The 21,493-nt window shown below is 35.5% G+C and overlaps 3 protein-coding genes across 3 annotated transcripts in view; 2 read left to right on the forward strand and 1 right to left on the reverse strand.

The window, feature by feature from the left end:
• The first annotated feature begins 8,217 nt into the window (after positions 1 to 8,217).
• On the forward strand, positions 8,218 to 12,497 carry LOC131845202 (uncharacterized). Its single transcript, XM_059194242.1, has 5 exons — positions 8,218 to 8,427; positions 8,934 to 9,081; positions 9,399 to 9,522; positions 11,227 to 11,412; positions 12,303 to 12,497. Exons 1-5 carry the CDS (start codon positions 8,357 to 8,359, stop codon positions 12,467 to 12,469), a joined length of 696 nt encoding a protein of 231 aa, XP_059050225.1. The 5' UTR covers positions 8,218 to 8,356; the 3' UTR covers positions 12,470 to 12,497.
• Positions 12,498 to 13,195: 698 nt separating this feature from the next.
• LOC131845186 (uncharacterized) lies at positions 13,196 to 16,550 on the forward strand. Its single transcript, XM_059194226.1, has 6 exons — positions 13,196 to 13,446; positions 13,974 to 14,121; positions 14,578 to 14,682; positions 15,137 to 15,257; positions 15,771 to 15,956; positions 16,350 to 16,550. The coding sequence occupies exons 1-6, from the start codon at positions 13,352 to 13,354 to the stop codon at positions 16,448 to 16,450; spliced, it is 756 nt and encodes a 251-aa protein (XP_059050209.1). The 5' UTR covers positions 13,196 to 13,351; the 3' UTR covers positions 16,451 to 16,550.
• A 42-nt stretch (positions 16,551 to 16,592) lies between these two features.
• The window catches only part of LOC131845183 (uncharacterized), a 55,662-nt gene continuing 50,761 nt past the window's right edge, over positions 16,593 to 21,493 (reverse strand). Inside the window, exons 9-13 of the mRNA XM_059194220.1 lie at positions 20,468 to 20,665; positions 19,654 to 19,752; positions 18,814 to 18,901; positions 17,653 to 17,999; positions 16,593 to 17,173 (exon numbers count right to left, since the gene is read on the reverse strand). Coding sequence (XP_059050203.1) covers positions 16,954 to 17,173; positions 17,653 to 17,999; positions 18,814 to 18,901; positions 19,654 to 19,752; positions 20,468 to 20,665 — 952 coding nt within the window. The 3' untranslated portion in view covers positions 16,593 to 16,953. The remainder of the gene's footprint in view (positions 17,174 to 17,652; positions 18,000 to 18,813; positions 18,902 to 19,653; positions 19,753 to 20,467; positions 20,666 to 21,493) is intronic.

The raw sequence follows: 21,493 nt of genomic DNA on the forward strand, positions 1-21,493 counted from the left end.
CCCCGTATGGGATGTAGCGTGATAAATTGATATATATCTTAATGTATGATGCGTCGTACGAGGTGTAACAGAAAAGGTATAATAGTTAAAGATAACTCTTTCATGTAACTGAAATGGTAAGCCAATGGGCCTCCAGATGGTAAGTCGTAACCGTCGTCTATAGATACATGAATAGTTATCACGTTATCATGTAACGCCTGATGCTATTCATACGTTGCTATTGTCAGTTCTCATCTCGAAATCATTCCGAACTGACAGTAGATTTGACATATCATAAGAGTCTGTAATAGACCTACATGAATAAAGATTATTAAACTTTGATTTTTTAAATTTTGATGACTAATGTAACTTGTAATTTCATTGCCATAAATTATTTTAAAACTTTCAAGTAATTCTACAGAATATATATGTCGTACTTCATGATATTATTTTTTATTGTTAAACTTTCAGAATTATTAATCATACTCTGTGGTGAAAGTTGGTCTATATCATAAATTATATATCTTTACATAGTATAAAACAAAGTCGCCGCCGCTGTCTCTTCGTTTATATCTTTTAAATTAGCTTTTGCCCACGGATTCGCTCGCGTTAATTTATCCCCCTATAGGTAGAATTAATCATAATCCTTTCTTAGCGGATGCTTATGTCATAACATCTACCTGTATGCCAAATTTCAGCCTGATCCGTCCAGTGGTTTGGGCTGTGCGTTGATAGATCACTATGTCAGTCACCTTTGAGTTATATATATTTAGAAGAAGATTACGAAACGAATTTTAATGCGGTTTACAATAATAGATAGAGCGATTCAAGACGGAGGTTAATACGTATAATACATGCGTATTATAGTATAGAACAAGTCGAGAAATTGGAAAATTTGTAATGCATACGAGCGAAGCCAGAATGGGTCGCATAGTAATTTTAAATAGAAGTGTGATTTTTAATTTTTATACTCAATCTGTTACACCTTGTATTTTGTAATTTTAATTTAATGTCAAATGGAAGAATATGGATTTTTTTTTATCTATTATATTTTTATGTAAATAAATTAAATTATCTTATTAGATAAAACGCCATGAAATATTTTTTTCAAAATTAATATACGACTGATATTATACTGTAATATATATCACAGAACAACTCACACAGCGCCATCTAGTCCCAAGTTAAGCAGAGCTTGTGTTATGGGTACTAGACTACTGATAGAAATTCATAGGCACATTATTTATAAATACATGCATAATATAATGAAAGACCGACACTGATACAAACAATCAAGAATACAATTGTTTGTACCGTGCGAGGAATCGAACCCGTGACCATCGGAAGTAAGGCGGTGTGCTCAACCACTAGACCACTGAGACCAGCAATGTTACATTTATTATAAGTGCAATAAATATGAATATCAATTGAATTATGTTTTCTTTAAAACTACGCGTATATTATAAACTAGCTTTTGCCCGCGGCTTCGCTCGCGTTAATTTATCCCCATAGGGGTGGAATTTATCAAAATCCTTTCTTTGCGGATGGCTACGTCATAACATCTACCTGCATGCCAAATTTCAGTCTGATCCGTCTAGTGGTTTGGGCTGTGCGTTGATAGATAACACGTCAGTCACCTTTGAGTTATATATATTTAGATTTCTTGAGCAGCTATTCCTCAGCAACGTTTAAGTGAAACGATAATTGAAAAATGAATGAGTCAGTTTATTTTTAATTTTTAATCGCACATTTATTGTGGCTATATCAAGATAACAAAAATTTCACGAAATTTATTTAAGACATCATCTATTCTACAGTCTGATTATCTACCGGAAACAAATATCAATTCAATGACATTAAATTAGATTGTGGAATGAACTACCTGCCGAGGTTTTCTCGAGTGACTACAGGACGGGTTATTACTACAGTTTTCAAGAAGGGTATATTAAGGTTTCTCATGGCTTAGCCTAGAGATCTTTGAGTTTAAGCGTCCATAGGCTACGGTAACATTGCACCTTTATATACCCCATATTAAGGTATCTTTAGTGTCTGCAACGCGCACGTGACACCCCTGGTGTTTCAGGCGTCCATAGGCTACGGTAACATTACACCTTATTATACCCCATATCAAGGTTTCTTTAGGGTCGGCAACGCGCACGTGAACACCCCTGGTGTTTCAGACGTCCATAGGCTATAGTAATGTTACACATTATTATACCCCATATTAAGGTTTCTTTAGGGTCTGCAACGCGCACGTGACTCCCCGTGGTGTTTCAGACGTCCATAGGCTATAGTAATGTTACACCTTATTATACCCCATATTAAGGTTTCGCGCACGTGACACACGTCCATAGGTGTTTCTTTTCTGCAACGCGCACGTGACTCCCCGTGGTGTTTCAGACGTCCATAGGCTATAGTAATGTTACACCTTATTATACCCCATATTAAGGTTTCTTTGGGGTCGGCAATGCGCACGTGACACTCCTGGTGTTTCAGACGTCCATAGGCTATAGTAATGTTACACCTTATTATACCCCATATTAAGGTTTCTTTAGGGTCTGCAACGCGCACGTGACACCCCTAGTGTTTGCGTCTATAGGCTACTGTAACCATTTACCATCAGATACTATCCTACAGGCCGTATCCTTGTTTGCCACCTACGAATTTAAAAATAAATACGTCGCTTACTGCCTTTGTTTCTATTACACAACTATTTCAATATCAAAATATGATTATTACAGACTCTTATGATATGTCAAATGAAGTCCAATCTACTATTTATTCGTGATAAAACTGTCATTTTATTCGATTTATTTGGTTCATTACTGATTATGTATATTGGATTGAAATCGGTATGGATGTTGGAATGTAGAATAAACTTGCTGTTCACGATTTATACTGTATTGTTTAAATCATGCCATACTAAACTGAAATTGTACTAACACATTCTTTTTTAAAGAACTTCCATGAAACCCATCCTGTAGTTAAAACTTACATTTTGTGTGATATTTTATCACGTCTTACAAATATTATAAACGCGAAAGTTTGTGTGTATGGATGGATTGGATAGACGGATGGATGTTTGTTACATTTTCACGCAAAAACTACTGAACCGATTTTGATGGTGCTTTACAGTAATATAACATATAGGCTATAAATTTCATGCGAGTGAAACCGCGGGCACAGCTAGTTTATAATATTACATTTGATTTGCCATTTTAATAAAAGTGCCTCCATATGTACGAATGCTAAACATGTAATCAAAATTCAAGACTGAATTTGATAACAGAGGCTTGAATTATAAAGTTATATATTAATGTAAATATTATATACTAATATATTATAATATATAAAGAAGAACGATTTGTTATTATTTGTAATTTAGAACTGATTTATTAAATTTACTCGCCAATTGTATAATTGAGAACTTAGAAGAACCTATAGATTGTAATTTTCAATGAGTAACACGGGCTGTATTTAATTAAAAAAATATACAGATCTCCATATTAATTGTGTAATAACTACTAATAGTATATTATGATTTTTATGTACTAAAATTGTAGAGTTTTTTTTTCTGTAAAAGGTAACATACTTACATAGCCTCGACATATTACTTGAAATGTTATCTAATTGATCCCTGATCTTACTGAATATTATAAATGCATAAGTGAGTTTTGTTTGTTATTTCACATTTAAACAGCTTAACCAATAATCACGAAATTTGCAAAACCTACACTTTGTATTTTGTTTGATGAAGGACCTTGAGCTACTTTGTATTCCGATCAATCGTATTCATGAGTTTAAAATCGATGGAACAATCTACTAATTAATTAATACAGATACATAATTAAAGTTACCTATTTGAATTATAAAAATATATAGAAGCATGGAAATATGAGTGAATGGTCTTTGCCTATCAGTTCATAAAAAAAAAACAATAAAAAAATGGCGTTCATAACCTAAAAATGCAAAGGAGTCAGATAGAATTGACTGAATCGGCCTTGGACCAAAAATAGTTATTATTTAATAAGTTTATTCATATTATTCATAGTTTTTAAGCAATGTCTATAACCAGTATTTTATAGAATCTACTATATATATTCTTTAATTTTACAGTTTTATTAATCAGCCATATTTTGTTCTCTGAATTGTAGATGTAATTTGTTTTTCATATTTACAGTGACTAAATACACAATTTCTTTTATAATGTATAATATTTCTATAGGAGCAGCTGTATTCTTCTGTCTTTTTATGAAAGTACTGGCAAAATTTACATTTATCTGCCAAGATTATCTACATCTGCCACATTTATCTACATTGTGAACATACATTAAATTTCTCTTTGACATTAAAGAAATATTGGAAAACTTCATAGATAAAATGATTAATGAACAACTTATTCAATTAATTTCTAAATATAATTGTTCAATGATTGTATAGAGGTATACATGCATATCTCTTCTACATTAATAAGGTTTATTTCTCTTTTCATTTATACTTGTTAAATAATCATTTAAACAATTTTCAATATTTAGATTATTGAAAATTGTTTAATGATAGCCTATAGATATACATATCTCTTCTACTATATTAATAACTCCATAAGTCAAAATTTGGTAAATAACTTGCGTTTAATTATTGCTATAATCATGTTTTTCTTAATCAGTTCCAAAATAAATGCACACGACAGTAAATTGAACACAATATCGGTGCAGCGGTAGGGAGTGCCCTGGATAGCTTTCTGTATTGCCTCGTACGTAACGAAAGGAATCATCCATACATTTTTTTTTTTGTTCCCCACCCAATGAGCTGTTTTTATTTTAGTAGTAAGGGGTCCTGCTCTATGTTTTTTACACGAAATTTTAACAACTTGCCATACAATGTCACATAGGGTTAGTAGTTATTAACAATCTCTTTCCCTGCAGTCAATATTAAGTTTAATATATAAACATTTTTTTTTGACAAAGCAAATGTATGAGTGACCATAGAGCAAATATCGCTGCATTTTAAGAGTTGGCAATGCTCTTAAGATGACAAAACCGAAAATTTGTACAATCATCTTTAGTAAAGAATTGTTGTTTAAAAAAAGCGTTTACGATTCTTTCATAAAAAAAAATGTCCTAAGACAGTAAAGGTCTAACAGTAGCTTGTTACTTATGAAGTATCTTAAGATTAAGCTAAAATGAATAACAATGACTAAAATAATGTTTTTGGAAAATTTTACTTATTATTTTAACCTTAAAGTCGATTTCCTAAATACCTTTCTAATATTTGTAGTTAATACAGTATATTATTCAGCCTGACGCTTGTTCATCGCTAGACAGTGTGCTATCGCAATTGTGATACGATTTTCGGCGTTAAAATTTTTGGCTTCGGCCTTCGACTGATTTTAACCGACGCCGAAAATTATGAAATTATTACATTGAATCTAATTATTTCAAACCAAAACAGGTCAGCTACTTTATTATGTTACACAGTTGCTAACAGTTTTCATTTGTAACAGATTTATACTTACAAAAAAAGGTACGGTTCATAATTGTAACTCTTAAATGTTTCTTGGACAATCGCAAAACTGTAAACTTGAAATGCTAATGTTAGCAACTGTGTTGGAGAAATAAGCTCCAGATATTACTAAACTAGATAAAATGTATAAAAACAGATTTGTACCTCCAATTCTCTCTATTTTTTATTTTGTTATTTCTCTTAATTTACTTTTATATTTCTTAAAATGAGCTTAATAAAATGATGACAGTAAAATTGAGTTCCTTTGCACAACTTAAATAAACAAAAAATTGTACAACAACAATACAAAAACGGGCAAGTTGATAATTACGCTAAGTTTACCCTTTTTATACTAAGCAAGTGATCACTATGTTTTACATTTATAGTTTTATTTAAAAATATAGCTGTTTTTAGTTAATATTTAATCTATGTGCGTTTGGTTCCCGCCAAAAATTATCTGCCGGTACTACGTACGTCGCAATTTTTTTTAGACGGTGCTTTTGTCTGTATACTTATGTCTCTAGAGGACAATTACCACTTAGCATCTGGTGGGTTTGTCAGCTAGTTTACCATACCAGTTGCATATAAAATATAGACATTGCAAGATCTTCCAATTAAAATCAATATTTAGCTAAAAATCAGTATAATTTGTTACACCTAGTTGCAGTTAATGAATTTCTGCTTAGAACCGAACGTCCATAGGTCTAATTCTTAAATATAAAAAATACATTTATCTCTAACAAATGTATTTTTTTTCTACTTAAATGCATGTGTATTATATTAAAATAGATAGCTAACAAATATAAAATTTTATATCATTAATTTCGTTTTGTTTTTTAATATAGCTGTGTGGCCAATCTGATTGTGACGGGTCATTATTGAGATATTTACGGATATATAATTGAATTCAAGATTATTTCGCGGTGTTTTTGCACTATGACAAATTTATTTATTAAGCCAGAAAATAGTGCAATTAAAAATCATTTTTACACGAAATGTACTAAGATTTGTTTTATTTGATCCGCTTAAAAATATACTAGTCCTATACCTGGACTGTACTAAATGGTAAAGGATCTAACTTGTAGATAGAATAAGTAAGAGTATACAAGTGAGCCTGGCCTTGATTAGGTATATGGTTCAAATTTGATTGTCCTCTTAAACACTTTACAACTATTTATGCATGAATTGGTAACACTAAAACATTTTCTGCCATTCTACATCTTTCTACTATAAATAAAATTTAATGTTGTTCATCTATAACATCTTTACATAGTATAAAACAAAGTCACCGCCGTTGTCTGGTCATTTATTTCTTTTAAATTACTCTACATATTTTCATGCAGTTTTCAGCAATAGATAGAGTGAAGGTTTATATGTATAATACATGTGTGTTATAGTATATAACAAACCGAGAAATTCGAGGATTTGTAATGCATCCGTGCGAAATCGAGACGAGTTTCTAGTTATTCTATTAATAAAAAAGTCAAATATCTCAATAATGACACCACAACAGCTTGTATTGTGTATTCTACTTAGTTTTATTATAGAATGTCAGTTATTTTGTTATGTTATTATTAGGTATGCATATAATTATTGTAACTATTAAATAAAGTGATATTTATATTAAATTATTTGTCTTACCATATACCAGTTAATATATAAGATCGTAATTAATATAAACGCCGCAGGAAGATTACTGGAACCATATTCCTGGTTATGGTTGCACATCTTATGTATGATAATTGTATGGTGCACCCGCCAGCGCTGACGGTTTACTCTGGCGGGACACCAATGGAGGATGATAAGATGAACATGAGGTGAGTTAGCCCATCATGGTGAATTCACCATGAATTTGTCACGATGGTTTCCAGGGGTAACCACGTGGATGTCAACATTACTAATAATCTCCTTGCCCCCTATGGCTGAATTACTGCATACCCCCAAACCCCTCCATACAAAACGTGTTTTAATGAAATTTTTCTACAATAATTTAATTCAATTAAATATTGTCTATAGGTCCATAGGAAAGCAATTTATATCAATATATCACACTGTTCAGATTTCCTATAAAGAAGTACATTTTAGAATTACACGTAATTGAAAAACTCGATTTTCGATAGGGTAAAGAGGATTCGTATATGAACATTCCGAGACAGTATACGAATTAGAAAATTGTGCAAGATATTAGAACTTATAAATCACCAATTAAAGAAAAGAAACATGTTTATATATTTTCTAAAAAAAACTATAATCTGTCAGGTTTTTTATTCCAATTACATTTATGAATATATAGGTTAGGTTTTTGATATGTCGCATGTCGATTCGATTTCTTAAACTCTTGAAATTTATACCACATCGACATATTTTTTATTTTCTTGAATTTCTTATATGTTCAATTTAATTTCTCATAAAATCACGACACATCGGAACATACAATCTCCAAGTCCCAAAACTTCCCCACACGAACCCTATCCGGAAGACCCCCCGAAATCCACGACAGCGAAGAGCATATCCCACACTCCCGCCTTTTTCTGAATATTATTAGGCACATTGATGAAGAAAAAGTATAATCCATCACATTTAAAATAAGTATTGCTAAGTAACAGTTTGTATGTAACGAGCAACTGCGATCGGAACGAAAGTAAATTATATTGACTGCTATATATGTAATCCACTCAATATCTCCATCAAATATATCGTGCTAGCTTTGTTTTTTTTTTATTTGACAATGACTTAGCCATTCTGTCATTCGTGTATACCTTTTATCTTATTTCACAGTCATAATAAACATTTTTAGAACAGTTTTTTTTGTTAATTACTTATTACAAATAATATTAGTATTATAAATATATACTTGTAATTGCCATTCGTTGTCATGTCTGTCTTTGACGGAGAAATTGAGTTTCAATCAGTGTATATGACCGATTACGGAAAGAAGAATAAGCCGTAAGTTGTTTCATATCTTATCGATGCGAATAAATAAATATGTGTCTGTTTGGAATTTCAAGTTAATAACTTTTCAACGTATATTACAATATTTACTTTTGAAGTTTAACAAATATATTTATTACTATTATTTACATAACCTAATTGTACAACTAAAAACCTAAAATTAAAAAGATTAAAAATATAATATGATGACTAAAATATATTAATAAAGTTTTGAAGTATATTACAATATTTACATCAAAAACAATTATTTTTTTGTATGTCTGTCTGTTCTTGCTAATCTGGACCGATTTTTATAGGTCTTTCACTAGGAGACAGCTAATGTTACAACGATCTCATCATCCTCCACTGGTGCCCCGCCAGCGTATACCGTTAGCGCAGGCGGGAGCACTACTCCGTTATAATTCATTAAAAAAAATATACTGATATATTAAGAAGAGAGATATTTTGATTTGATTTGATGTAGAATTAGGTACATGTAATATTGTTAATTTTTTTTATAGAAAAAGTCCTCGCCGTAAAGCTATAGATGATAATTGTTTGATCGTCGGACTGAGTAGAGATGCACTCAAAGCTAAGGACGTCCCTCGACGTTGCCCGGATATTCTGTGTCCCATTGACCATGAATATTACAAGGATTCAGTAAAGAGGGTAATGTTGTTATATGTATCTATAGCAATTACAAAAAAAATAGAGCACGTTGTGATCTATGGATCGTGAATTAATCATCGCCCATACGCAAATAACGTAGCCCCTCAGTGTATTATATGCTCGAGCAGCAAAGTTCTGGTTTTATAAATTACTAGCCTCGACTTCGCTCTGGTGTCATATGTATTACAGATAAACCTTCCTTTGAATCACTATCTATGGTTAAAGACTGTATTAAAATGCGTTAAAAGATTTAAGCGAACAGACAGCAGAAGTGACATTATTTTCTACTTTGTAAAGATTAAATTAATTCTATTCAGTTCGCAGAAGATTATCCAAAGCTAACAAAGATATATATGTCTAAAGATATAGACCCTACACCTATAGAACACGAGATGCAGGATCTGAAGAGGACAGAGTATTTGACTAAGTATTGCGCTAGAGGTAATTTTGTTTTATTTTAATCCGTAGTAAAGTATAGAAGGCGCCAAAAATAGAGGTGATGTATAAAAGCCTGGATCCTTCTGGTGATTATAATCCCCTCCAATCGATCCCCCGTCCAATTCAAACGGGGATCGATATTACGACGGCCTGAGCCGAGGTCCGAACCCCTAGTGGTGCCCTCAGGCTAAAGTCGTATCCGTCAGGCAGGAGTTGGCCTTCAGCCGCTGCATAAGTCCTTCCGCGGGTTTGGAGTGCCATCTGCAGACGCCCCCTAACGTCCGGTTAAACTGTAAAGGCCAGCTGCGGCAAACAGCATTAGAGTAGTTCGAAAAAAAAGGTGATCATAATTATATAAATAAATCTTGGGCTCGTAGAACTGGGAACATTATGTGATACTGAACTTTAATTAGGTCCCAAAATTGTTGGCCCAAATGCAGTTTTATGTGATAGCGAACTTTAACGTCCCAAAATTGTTGGGCGTTTTGGACATAAATGTTAGCCGTATTAGCTACAACATTAATATATCAAACGTTAGTAACTACGAGTTCTGATTCGCACCGGACCAATATTGAGTAGACGAAATCTTAATCTTAGGGGGAAGGGGATTGTTAGTAATGTAGACTGATGATCTTATTGCCAGTAATGTACCATATCAGGTTGACCTCCAAGCTTTTCCCCCTGGATACCATTGTGGTTAATTCCTGGTTATTTAATCACGATGGGTAAACTGACCTGACATGCTCATTTTATCATCCTCCACTGGTGCCCCGCTAGCGTAAACCGTTAGCGCAGGCGGGTGCACCATTCTATTATCATCCATAAAAAAAATCTTAATATTTTTGTCTGACAACGAACACTTTACTTCATACCAATATCAATTCATGATTTGTGACCGTCATTCCAAATATGGATTGGGTGAAAATATTCCAATATAAATTCATTATTTATTGATAGATTATACTATTGTTACGCTTCCTTTAATAATGTATTCAAATTTTAATCTTAGCTTGTTAAAAATGTGTTGATTGAATGTTGATTCTGTATGCGTAGGAACGAGGATAATATTTTAAGAAAGGTGTTACATATGAATGTGGATGGTTATAAGGGCAGAGGAAGGCCGAAAAAGAGATGGATGGACTGTGTGAAAGATGATATGGTAAGAAAGGAAGTAAATAACGCGATGACTGCGAACAGGGATGAATAGAAGCGAAAAACATATTACGCCGACCCCAAATAAATGGGATAAGGAAGAAGCAGATGATGATGAATGTTTATTCTGGACAGTGATTTTAAAACTAGCAAGCAATCACAATCTTAGCTTTTAGCGCAAACTGAAAACCACTACAAACGTTTATACTCTTCGCAAATGTGTAATTGAAACGCAAATATATGCAGCAAATTTACTTTTATTTGTGCTAAAAAAAATTGTCATAGGAATGGCTACTAGCGCTTGTCGAACTCTATCTACACTCTTGAATTTCTGTGTTCTTTTTATGGTTTGCCAAGTGTGCGGACGTGGGATAAAAAGTTCAGCTTAAAAGAATGCTTAAAACAGAATGACAGAAATACGATTTCAATAAAAACTACTAGTGTAGATATCGATAATAATTTAAGTGTACTAAATTAATTAATGGTAACAATTTCATAAAATACAATGTAAATACCGTGGACAATTAATACAGCGCGTGGACATTTAATTTTCAGAGCTACCATTCATGTCTGCGAATCTGGCGCGTCGAGCTCGTGCTCTGCAAACCCTGCGTCTCCCTGATGACGTTTATATACCAGATACCAGCCAGCTTAGCTCCTACCGCCACCCCAAGCCGGAGAAGTACGCTGAACACCCCTCCACCATGTCCATGAGACCAAAGTTTGATCCATCATTGCAAAGTAAGAAAAAAGTTGTTAGATGGCGCCACTACGTTATATGTCATGGAGACAGAAGCGCCATATTTTCTAGACTACCTAACTGTCTTGGCTCTTCCACGCCACAGAATCCATAGGTGGTATGGCAATAGTGGGCATATAATATTTTTGAGAGGACTGTCTTAACTAGTAGACTTAGATGTCACTTATCCTGTAATTTGATTACCTAATCTCACCCTAAGCTCTACTTCTTAGCGGCTGAGATAGGTGAAATCCACGCCAATGACTTTTTGTAGTCTATCTTGGTAAAAGAGAGAGGAACTTCTTAGCATTCCATATATTCACCGTGTGGCAGAGAGGAAAATTCCGAGCAGTTCCCGGGCCTTGTGACCCGGGCGTAGGTTTGACCCCTTTGCCGACGTCACGGCCCGTTATTACGGTTCCGTTTGCGGAGAATAATTTGAATTCGCTAGCGGTCTCTTTGGTCTTTGCTTCCTTGACACCGGAGCAAAAATCTATAGAGTCGGTTATAGCTAGTTCCGTCTTATTCTGAGCTGAATCTAGTTTATAGTACGGCATGTCACATACGCCAACACTCAACTTCAACCCTCGTGTTCTCTCCCTGCTCAGTCCAGGATCCAGATAAGAAACTGCTAGTGCAGCTCTTTCTAGTATATAACTTAAGTGTTTTTTTTATGGAATAGTGCACCGGCCTGCGTATGAGGTCAGGTCAGTTAGCTCATCGTGACAAATTCACTAGGAATTTATCACAATGGCTTGTTGGTTGATGGTTTTCCAGAGGGAACCGCGTGGAGACCTGACATGGTACATTGCCAGTAATGGGGTCATGAGTCCACATTACTGACAATCCTTTTTCCCCCGGATTGCTAAGTTAAAATAATGTAATTCCACAGAGGAGCTTCGTCGCATTTTGCGCGTGCGCACCGGCGATACCACGTACGGCGCGTGCCACGGGTTACTAGGACAAGTGGTGCTGGAGAAGAATCCATTTGGTCCACCTCGCAAAGAACCCAAATATGGCAGATGGCTGAATCCGTATATTTACACCTATAGAATTTAGTGAAATTATACGATTATGAATAAATATTACCCCCTTCTAATTTCTTTCCTCATTGTACCTGCTAATACATATCGACTATTGACGGCCTTGGTGGTTTAGCATAGTCTTACATTCGATGGTCGCGGGTTCGATTCCTGGCACGGCACAAATATTTGTGTTCATGTATATATAAATAGTATATTAATTAGAAGTTTGTTACAGAGATATAAAGGTATAAAGAATAAAGTAAAATAACAATTAAGAACACATCAAATTAGTATGTCTGCAGAAGAAGTCTTTTATTTTCCCGCGCAAACATAATGAGCCACAGATACGCAATATTGCATGGCGCGTAGATGTAGTAGGACGAAGAGCGCGTCATAGCTGTATGTGATGTTAATTTTATAGTAAATTTGTTTGTAATACTTTATTGTTCAATAAAATTATAAATAAAAGGACATAATTGACTTAACGAATAAATGTGTACAATGAGGGATTTCTTCCAGTCCACCTTTGAATAACTAAGTAAGTATGAGTATTAACAAGAGTAATTTTGATTTGTACCCACGTAAATAAATTGAATATTTTTCGAAATGTGGTCCCTCGCAGACTTACTTTCTTACTTAAAAGTAGATCCGAATCATATCGAATCAAAATATTGGCAATTTTTCACCCAAACATTTCATAGGAGAAAATAAATCTAAGGAGGTTGTCATATCAAATAGCCATAATAGTAAGCAATACACAGTTACGTCACAATTGACAATACCCCAAAATGCAACAAATTTGACTAGATTATATTTTATAAATAATTAATTATGCAAAAATATTAGAACAGTTATTGAGAAATTATCAGAAGTTATGTACAGTTGATCGAGAAATAGATACACATAAACTTACATTATGGACCACTACCTCACCACTTATAGGAAGGACTACCTATGGCCAAATCTTCCAGGGTCAGGCGCCGTAGAAGCTGGTGGTGGAGAACTGGCTGAGTAAGTTTTTAGGCAAATTATTAGGAAATTAGTAGCCTAAATTCGCTTGGGTTAAACTACATGCATTTAATTAGTGCAGTGCTAGTTGGTAATTTTTATTCACACATTTCAATTTAAAAATGTAAAGTTACAACGATTACTTAAAAGAGCGACACACAAGTTTCTTGCTCGTTCTCTTGTTTTAATGAGACAGCATTCCCAATGAGCGGTAGTTTAAAGCACACCGGTACCTTCTGCACCCACAAGGGTGCAGAACACAGAAACCTACTGGACAACCAGTGTAAGTAACACTGGACGAGGGTTCGATTCCTCGCTCGCACAACTACTTTTATTCAAGAGTAAAGTTATTTCTATGTGATGTTTTCTATGTATATTCTGTATGTAAATAGTATATAATAATATATACAAAAAAAGTTTGTTATTATAACAATTTTCTAGCGCTCATAATACAGCCTCTGCTGAGTTAGGACTAGATGGCGCTGTGTGAATTGTCTAGGAATATAATTATCATTATTATAACTTTTTAGGTTTCCAAAGTTATCAGGGCAGGAGTTGGCCTTCTATCAAGCATGCATGCAGCACACACGCCCTCCAGATTGCAGATGTCCACAGTACTCCGGCGGAGAGATGCCCCAACTACCCCCCGGGAAAGAGGGGGGATGGAGCAGAAACGAGGTAATTGTCGCAATGATATGTCCGGTACTGAGCATCAAATAGGTATAAATAAATATTTATTTTGCATCTTTAGGTAATTATAATAAAAATGATAAATTTTGACGAGATGAAAAATGTCTGTAGTTCTGTTTGTGTGTTAAGATTTCACGTAAATACTACTGTAAATGTTACTATCAGGATGACACACATGCCACCATCCAGTCCCAAACTAACCAGACTTTATATTACGGATACTACAATACATTCTTTTTCTTTTGCAAATACATTCATAATATACATAGACACCCAGACCATTGCAAACAATCGTACTTATGAATACAAATATTTGTACCGTACGAGAATCCAACTCGCGACCACTGGATATAAGGCGGTGTGCTAAACCATTTGACCACTGAGGTCGTCAACTAGTCTACATCACTAGTATCAAATATTAACAAAGTCTTATTTCCGATCTAGATAATGGGACCCTTGCTGGACCCCAAATTGTACCCTGTTCGTGTGGCAGCTAGTCCAGAGACCGCGACATCAAGATACGACCAGCCTAATGCATTCTTGGACAAGGTAAGGCATAGATAACGTAGCTGTGCGTATCATTTTGGACGGGACAGTCGCGCTTTCAGGCTATGTGATCCTTTGTTTCCAGATAGAGCAAACAAGTCCCAAGTTTTAAAAACAAACATTGGCTTCTATTTAAGTAAAAACTAAAACTATAAGAGTAGACCTTTTAAATTTTAGGTTGCGTAGTAAAAACTCTGTTATAACAAGCATATTCTATAAAAAGCTGGAATCGTGTCGTATCAAAAACTAAAGAGATTGATGGAAAATCATGGGAAATGGCAAGAGCTTCACAGACAAGACGGCAGCTCTTAAATAAGAGGTAAAAAATATAAACTTATTTACTAAGCAAGTGGTCCAATTACTGCATTGTTTGTTCACATTCAGAAAAATAACTATGTGCGCCACGTTTTCTAATTTGTATATCTATAATAACAACTGGTAATATATTTTTATTTAGCTCCAATCCAAGTATCCAATGCTGTACAGCATCCTCCAGAACGAAGCGTCGCCGGAATTGAAACAGAGGATTGACAGAGATCGCAATAAGACTATTTACCAAGTAGATTATTGCGAGAGTGGTGAGTGTTTTACAATTTAACATTTCTTTAAGTAATAGCCAAAACTAGGTTTGTTGGACACTGGTCTTATTACCCTATCATTAGGTATTAGTTCCAACAAGAACACACAACCTGGAAAATATTTCAATAGCGTACAGAATCTACAATATCAAAGTTATTGCTGTTGCCGTGCTCTGTTATTAACACCATAATAGGGAAATTCCAGACAATAAACTTCAGCCCTATTTTAAATTAAATATATTTGGTGCTATGATTTTAGGTGTAAAGAGAAATCTTGATTTTTAACTGGTATCAAAAATTTTTGAAATTATTATGTCGTCATATTTTATGAATCTGATTGGATGTAAGTGGAAGTGAAGTGTGTGAAAGAAATTATGTTACACAGTAATGTCAATTATTAAAAAAACAATTTAATCATTGACATTATTGTATCAAGGTACTTTAGAAATGTTCTGTGACATCCTGAAATAATGAAAAATAGGATAAAATGTAATGATGATCATGACATGACAGGTCCTGGAGCAAAATTCGAGAGTCTTCAAAGGGCAGCTGACGAGAGTGGAACTGGTCCCTGTGCGCAGCCGATGCGGCTACCTGGTGACCCTTGCAGAGTTGGCCCGAAACCACGGAAAGCAGCGCCGAGGACGATGTCGAAACAGGCTGGCGCTGTTGGAGCCAGTGACCAGAGGGCGAAATGCGGTATTGTATTGCGTTATTCTTTAAGGTAAAGTTAAGAATTAAGAAAGGAGGAACCTATGTGTAGATACATTTATAGTATTTTGTTATAAAGTAGGAAATTCGATAATAAAGCGATCTTAACATGTCAATTTTGAACGCATGCTTTTTATAGTTCTAATGCATTAAAGGCAAAGGTGTAGTTTCAAATCTAAACAGCTAATAATGCCTTTTATCAAATATAAGAATTAGCAGTGTATAATCCGCTAACGAAGATATACTAGTCTGTTTATAATTTGTCCTCAACTATGCAGGGCTATTAAATTGGACGGGTTATACGAGACAAATTCACATTTCCCTTTTATAGAACATTAAACCTATTTATATCATATAATAAGGTAGAATTTCTTTTAACAGAAACCACATCAGCAGTGCCACCTCTCGGCAAAACAGAATACCAGGACGGCGTATCGAAGCTAGGAGCTATCATAATGCGCGACAAATTGCACAGAAAGTAGACCAAATAGTAGGTATTGTAAACCGCAATCATGAAGTAAATAATTTGGATATATACAATATTGTGTGGGGTAATAAAATGACGATGCATGAATCTTGTCTTTATTTAGTAAACACTAAGATGCATTTCTGATCAGCCAGTTTAATCCAGAAATGAGTCTAAATTACCGATCGAAGGACATTGCATAGGACCATTTCATGTTTTCAGTATAGTACTACTATAGTACCATGAACATTTGACATTTTGCAATCTACGAAATGAATGGATTCGGGAAAAACTTAAAATTCGGAATTTTTATTATATTTATTGGCTTGTATGCCATACTTGTTGGATAAAATTGTATATTTGCAGCAATAATCACAATTAGATCTGTATCCTAATCTTGAGCAAACTCAGTTTGCCAAAATATGATTTCGTATGATGCAGTGAAATAGGGTTTATAGTTTCCACTAAAACAAATGCTGATAAATAGACGTTTATGTATAAAACCACGTATACAATCTGTCATGTCGTAGACGACCGTGCACTAGATATGAGTTCTCCTCTCTTGTACAACGTGGTGCCCTCTCTCCTCTCATCTCTCTTAGTAGACTGGTCTTCTCTCCTCGCTGAATGTTCTTCTCTCTTGATAGTGTGTTCTTGTCTGGTAGATATCCTCATCCTGGTACTGCTCTCGTCGTGCTGCCGAAGCACTACCGCTCGTGCATCAGATGTGTTACGCTCCCTGCAATATTTATTTATTTTAGGAAGGTTAACGGTGTAGTTTACGTTACTAAAAACACTGAATTGTCCCATGCCAATTAATAATCTTTACTAATATTTGTATTAATTTCTTATTGTTTTTCATGATATTCTAAAAGTTAATAAAGACTCCGTAAATCATTGCAGATCAATCAGTTAGTTAATTCTATGGATATGTTCATGTTCAGAATTCTAGATAAAATATCCGCATTGCACCAAGTAGATTTTTAGCGGTAATTTTTATCAGGATACCGGATATCGCATGGAGGACATGAGCAGTGTTCATTAGTTTATGTAGTTATATTATTTCACAGAGAGATTGTGATTGTAATTTATGTATAATTACAAACTAATTATAGTCGAGAAAAAAAAGGGTTATCGTCTGCATAAACGCTTTAAAAATGAAAACAGAAAAGACAAGTAAAAGATTATTAAAGATTAAAGATTGTGTTGTAATCTGACCTGCCGAGCGAGATGAGTTTATCGATGTCCGGTGCGCGTCGCACCTCTCCGGCAGCGGACAGCGTGACCCTGACGGCCGAGGACGACGGCAGCACCGGCGGCGGCGACGCGGGCGGACTCGACGCGGCCGACGCCGAGGCCGAGGCCGACGCTGCGGACGACGCCGCCGACGAGCCGAAGGCCGACGGCGACGAGCCGACGGCCGAGTCTCGCTTCGCCGAAGACTCCGAGCCGGAGGTGGAGCGGCGGCGCGGGGGCGGCGCCGGCCGCGCGCGCGACACCGACGCGGCCGGGATGTGCAGCGACGCGGTGATCACGCAGCTGTCGTCGTCTGACCCGCCTAGTGTCTGACAATATTGAACATAATCTGAAATTGACGTATCGAGCAAAGGGGACCGAGCTGAATAGAAACAGAAATAATCTCTATTCAAACAAACTTAATATAAGAACTTTTGAATGTATTTTTTGAGTCTACGCGGCCGGAATTATGAGCTATGCGGTGATGACGCAGCTGTCGTCGTCAGACCCGCCTAGTGTCTGAACATAGTCTCAAATTGATGTATCGAGCAAAATAGATCGAGAAATATACTCATACTTATTACAGTATAGTTGAAAAAAGAAAGAAAGAAAAGAACTTTTGAATGAAACACATTTTTTTTATTCTACACAGCCTGTATGTGGAGCGACTCTCAGCTGTCGTTCTGACCTCCTAGTGTCTGACAATATTGAACATAATCCGAAATTGACGTATCGAGCACAGGGGACCGAGCTAAATAGAAATAGTAGTAATCTTTATTCAAAAAAACTTAATATAATATGTCATATTTTTTTGTTCTACGCGGCTTGAATGTTGAGCTACGCGGTGGTGACGGCGCTGTCGTCGTCTGACCCCCCTAGTGTCTGAACATAGTCTCAAATAAACGTATCGAGCAAATAGAACCGAGCTGAATAGAAAAATAATCTTTATTCAAACAAACTTAATATAAGCAATTAATTTTTTTATTCTACCACTCATACGAAACGCACACTCATTACAAGAAGAATGAGCATAAAAATTGCATGCTGCTCTTTTAAATAAAAAATGTTTTAAATAAATACACATTAACAAGTTGTCAACTTTAATCAATCAATAGTCAGTTGGGCGATATGGTGAATGTGTACCTCATTGTAGTCGGAGGCAGAGTCATTAGAGTCTGCCGCGGAGTCGTTGCGGGCGCTGCTGGCCAGACCGCCGCTGAGACCGCCGCCACTGTTAACACACAATATCATCTCAATAGCTGCCTTGACATGTACACTCCTACATGAAAGAAGGAGTATGTAAATGAACGCAAACAGAACGATTTCGTGCGTGAGTGTAACGTATTTTTTTATTAATCAATCTAAATATATATAACTCAAAGGTGACTGACTGACATAGTGATCTATCAACGCACAGCCCAAATCACTGGACGGATCGGGCTGAAATTTGAATTTGAAACATGCATGTATGTTATGACGTAGGCATCCGCTACAAAAGAATTTTGATTAATTCTATCCCTAAGGGGACAAAATAGGGGATGAAAGTTTGTATGAAACTTTGTCAATTTTAATCCGATCGGGCTAAGTCTTTGCATGCATAAAGCTACTATGACGTAGGCATCCCCTAAGAAAGGATTTTGATAAATTCCACCCCTAAGCGGATAAATCAACGCGAGCGAAGCCGCGAGCAAAAGCTAGACATTAAGTATAGACTTATTGACTTAATCGGGTTTTTATAGCTAAAAAAACAGACAATTATTCTAAGATATGTATTATATATGTTATTAAAGAAACACTACATATTGAGACCAGGAAGGGAAAACGACAATTGACAATTTAGGATTTCAAATTATAAAGCTTTTTGAATAAAACATAAATACAATAACCTTTGACAATTTACACAGCGCCATCTAGTTCGAATACAACGCTTATGGATTTCTGCACTATTTGCTTTATATTTTCAAAGTAACCTGTAAAACTGACCTGGTAACTATGGTCATCGTGGAGGTAAATGAACCCGATGACGTGTCTGATGCAGTTTCTCTCGTCCTCCTCGTCCGGGAGTACGTTTTGTCACTGCGTCTGCGAACAACATAACAGAACATTTATCACGTTATATATATTACTAGCTGTCCCGGCAAACGTTGTTTTGACTTAAAATAAAAAAAAAATTAGGGGTGGACTACCCCTAACATTTAGGGCGATGAAAAATAGATGTTGGCCGATTCTCAGACCTACTCAATACGCTCACAAAATTTCATGAGAATCGGTGAAGCCGTTTCGGAGGAGTATGGGAACGAAAACTGTGACACGAGAATTTTATATATAAGATTTACACAGAGTAATAAATGCTCTAAAGTTGAAGGTTGCCACTTTTTTTTAGAACATATAGTATTTTTTTTGCAGTTGTAAAATATAGTAATTTTGGTAAATTGAGATAAAATCTATACATATAAATAAAATTGGAGTGTCTGTTTGTAATATTGCAGTAACTGTTTTTTACTACATGCATATGAATATAAATACGGTACATACACCAAAATAATATTTTTTTAAATTTTTGTCTGTCTGTCTGTGTGTCTGTTTGTTCCGGCTAATCTCTGAAATGGCTGGACCGATTTTAACGGGACTTTTTTGCTGATGTAATAAGGAGTAAATTAGACTACTTTTATTTTAGAAAATGAATTTGAATTTCACGCGGACGAAGTCACGGATACAGCTAGATAATAATATAATATCAGTTGGGGAGACAGGTACCTTCTTTTAACGTGTGGAAAATCTAAGGGGAGACAGGTACCTGGCATTGTCGTGGGGTCCACCGGTGGCGGCGGCGCCGTGTAAGAACTCCTCTCGCGACCACACGCGTCGCACGCCCCCCTCAGTGCTCCCCCCGCCGCCCCCTCCGCCTCCCCCGCTGCCCCCGCCGGTCTCCGCAGGGGGGCTCGCACCCACCACGCTCGCGGCGTCCACCGCCGACGCAGACACTGTCGTGTTCCTGTAACAAATATATCATTTGGTGACTTGTTCTAGAATATTGTAGATTTTTTACAATTTACAAATTTTTACAACTTTACTGCTTTATATTTATGTGTCTGTCTATATATGTACTACACGACTAAACAGCATCAGCTGTCATTAAATTTTCATTCATGAAAGTTAATAAAATCAGAGAAGACAGTGTCACAAAAAGTGTTATATCGGTTTCTATAAACATATTCTCCTCATCTCTAAAAAAACAGGCGATGGACAAAGTTCCAGGAAACACCTAGTATCTGTTACTCTTTCACGACAAAAATGTACGATTATTAATCAATTTTGATAAGAAGATATGCATTACACCACACTCACAATCACGAGTATGGACATATATTAAAAAACATGCTATAACTATCAGATGACAATTGTAAGTAGCTTTGACGTGGTCTAGTGTTTTGAGTAGTCATGCTCACTAAAATGTCCAGACTTGTGGCGGCGTGGTGGGCCGGGTCATTGGGCTCCCTAAAATATGGTCGAGCGCAGTGATGGCTGGCTCATCCGTCATACTCGTGAACGGGTGCTGCTTGTAGGGACTGGTCTGCTCTAATCATTATGACTGATTTCCTCTTATTAATTGTTTAACCAGTTGGTTATATATTCAATATTTTTTCTATTTGAGTATTTAATTGAATTAGTGCTAATTGGTGGTTTGTATTCACACAATTAAACTTAAAAATGTAAAGTAATAATAAAATTATTTAAAAGAGCAACACGCAAGTTTCTTTCTCCTTCTTCTTGTGATGAGACAGCTTTCCGAACGAGCGGTAGATTAAAAAAATGTAATGAC

The sequence above is a fragment of the Achroia grisella genome, unplaced genomic scaffold (assembly GCF_030625045.1).
Source record: "Achroia grisella isolate CSIRO2021 unplaced genomic scaffold, CSIRO_AGI_Agris_v1 utg460, whole genome shotgun sequence".
NCBI lineage: Eukaryota > Metazoa > Arthropoda > Insecta > Lepidoptera > Pyralidae > Achroia > Achroia grisella.

Bases quoted from the DNA above. Each gene is read 5' to 3' on its own strand.
- LOC131845202 (XM_059194242.1), top strand. From the start codon at position 8,357: ATGTCTGTCTTTGACGGAGAAATTGAGTTTCAATCAGTGTATATGACC. The intron at 9,082-9,398 runs GTAATGTTGTTA...AATTCTATTCAG, and splicing joins ACAAGGATTCAGTAAAGAGG to TTCGCAGAAGATTATCCAAA. The intron at 11,413-12,302 runs GTAAGAAAAAAG...GTAATTCCACAG, and splicing joins GTTTGATCCATCATTGCAAA to AGGAGCTTCGTCGCATTTTG.
- LOC131845186 (XM_059194226.1), top strand. From the start codon at position 13,352: ATGGACCACTACCTCACCACTTATAGGAAGGACTACCTATGGCCAAAT. The intron at 14,122-14,577 runs GTAATTGTCGCA...TTTCCGATCTAG, and splicing joins GGGGATGGAGCAGAAACGAG to ATAATGGGACCCTTGCTGGA. The intron at 15,957-16,349 runs GTATTGTATTGC...TTCTTTTAACAG, and splicing joins TGACCAGAGGGCGAAATGCG to AAACCACATCAGCAGTGCCA.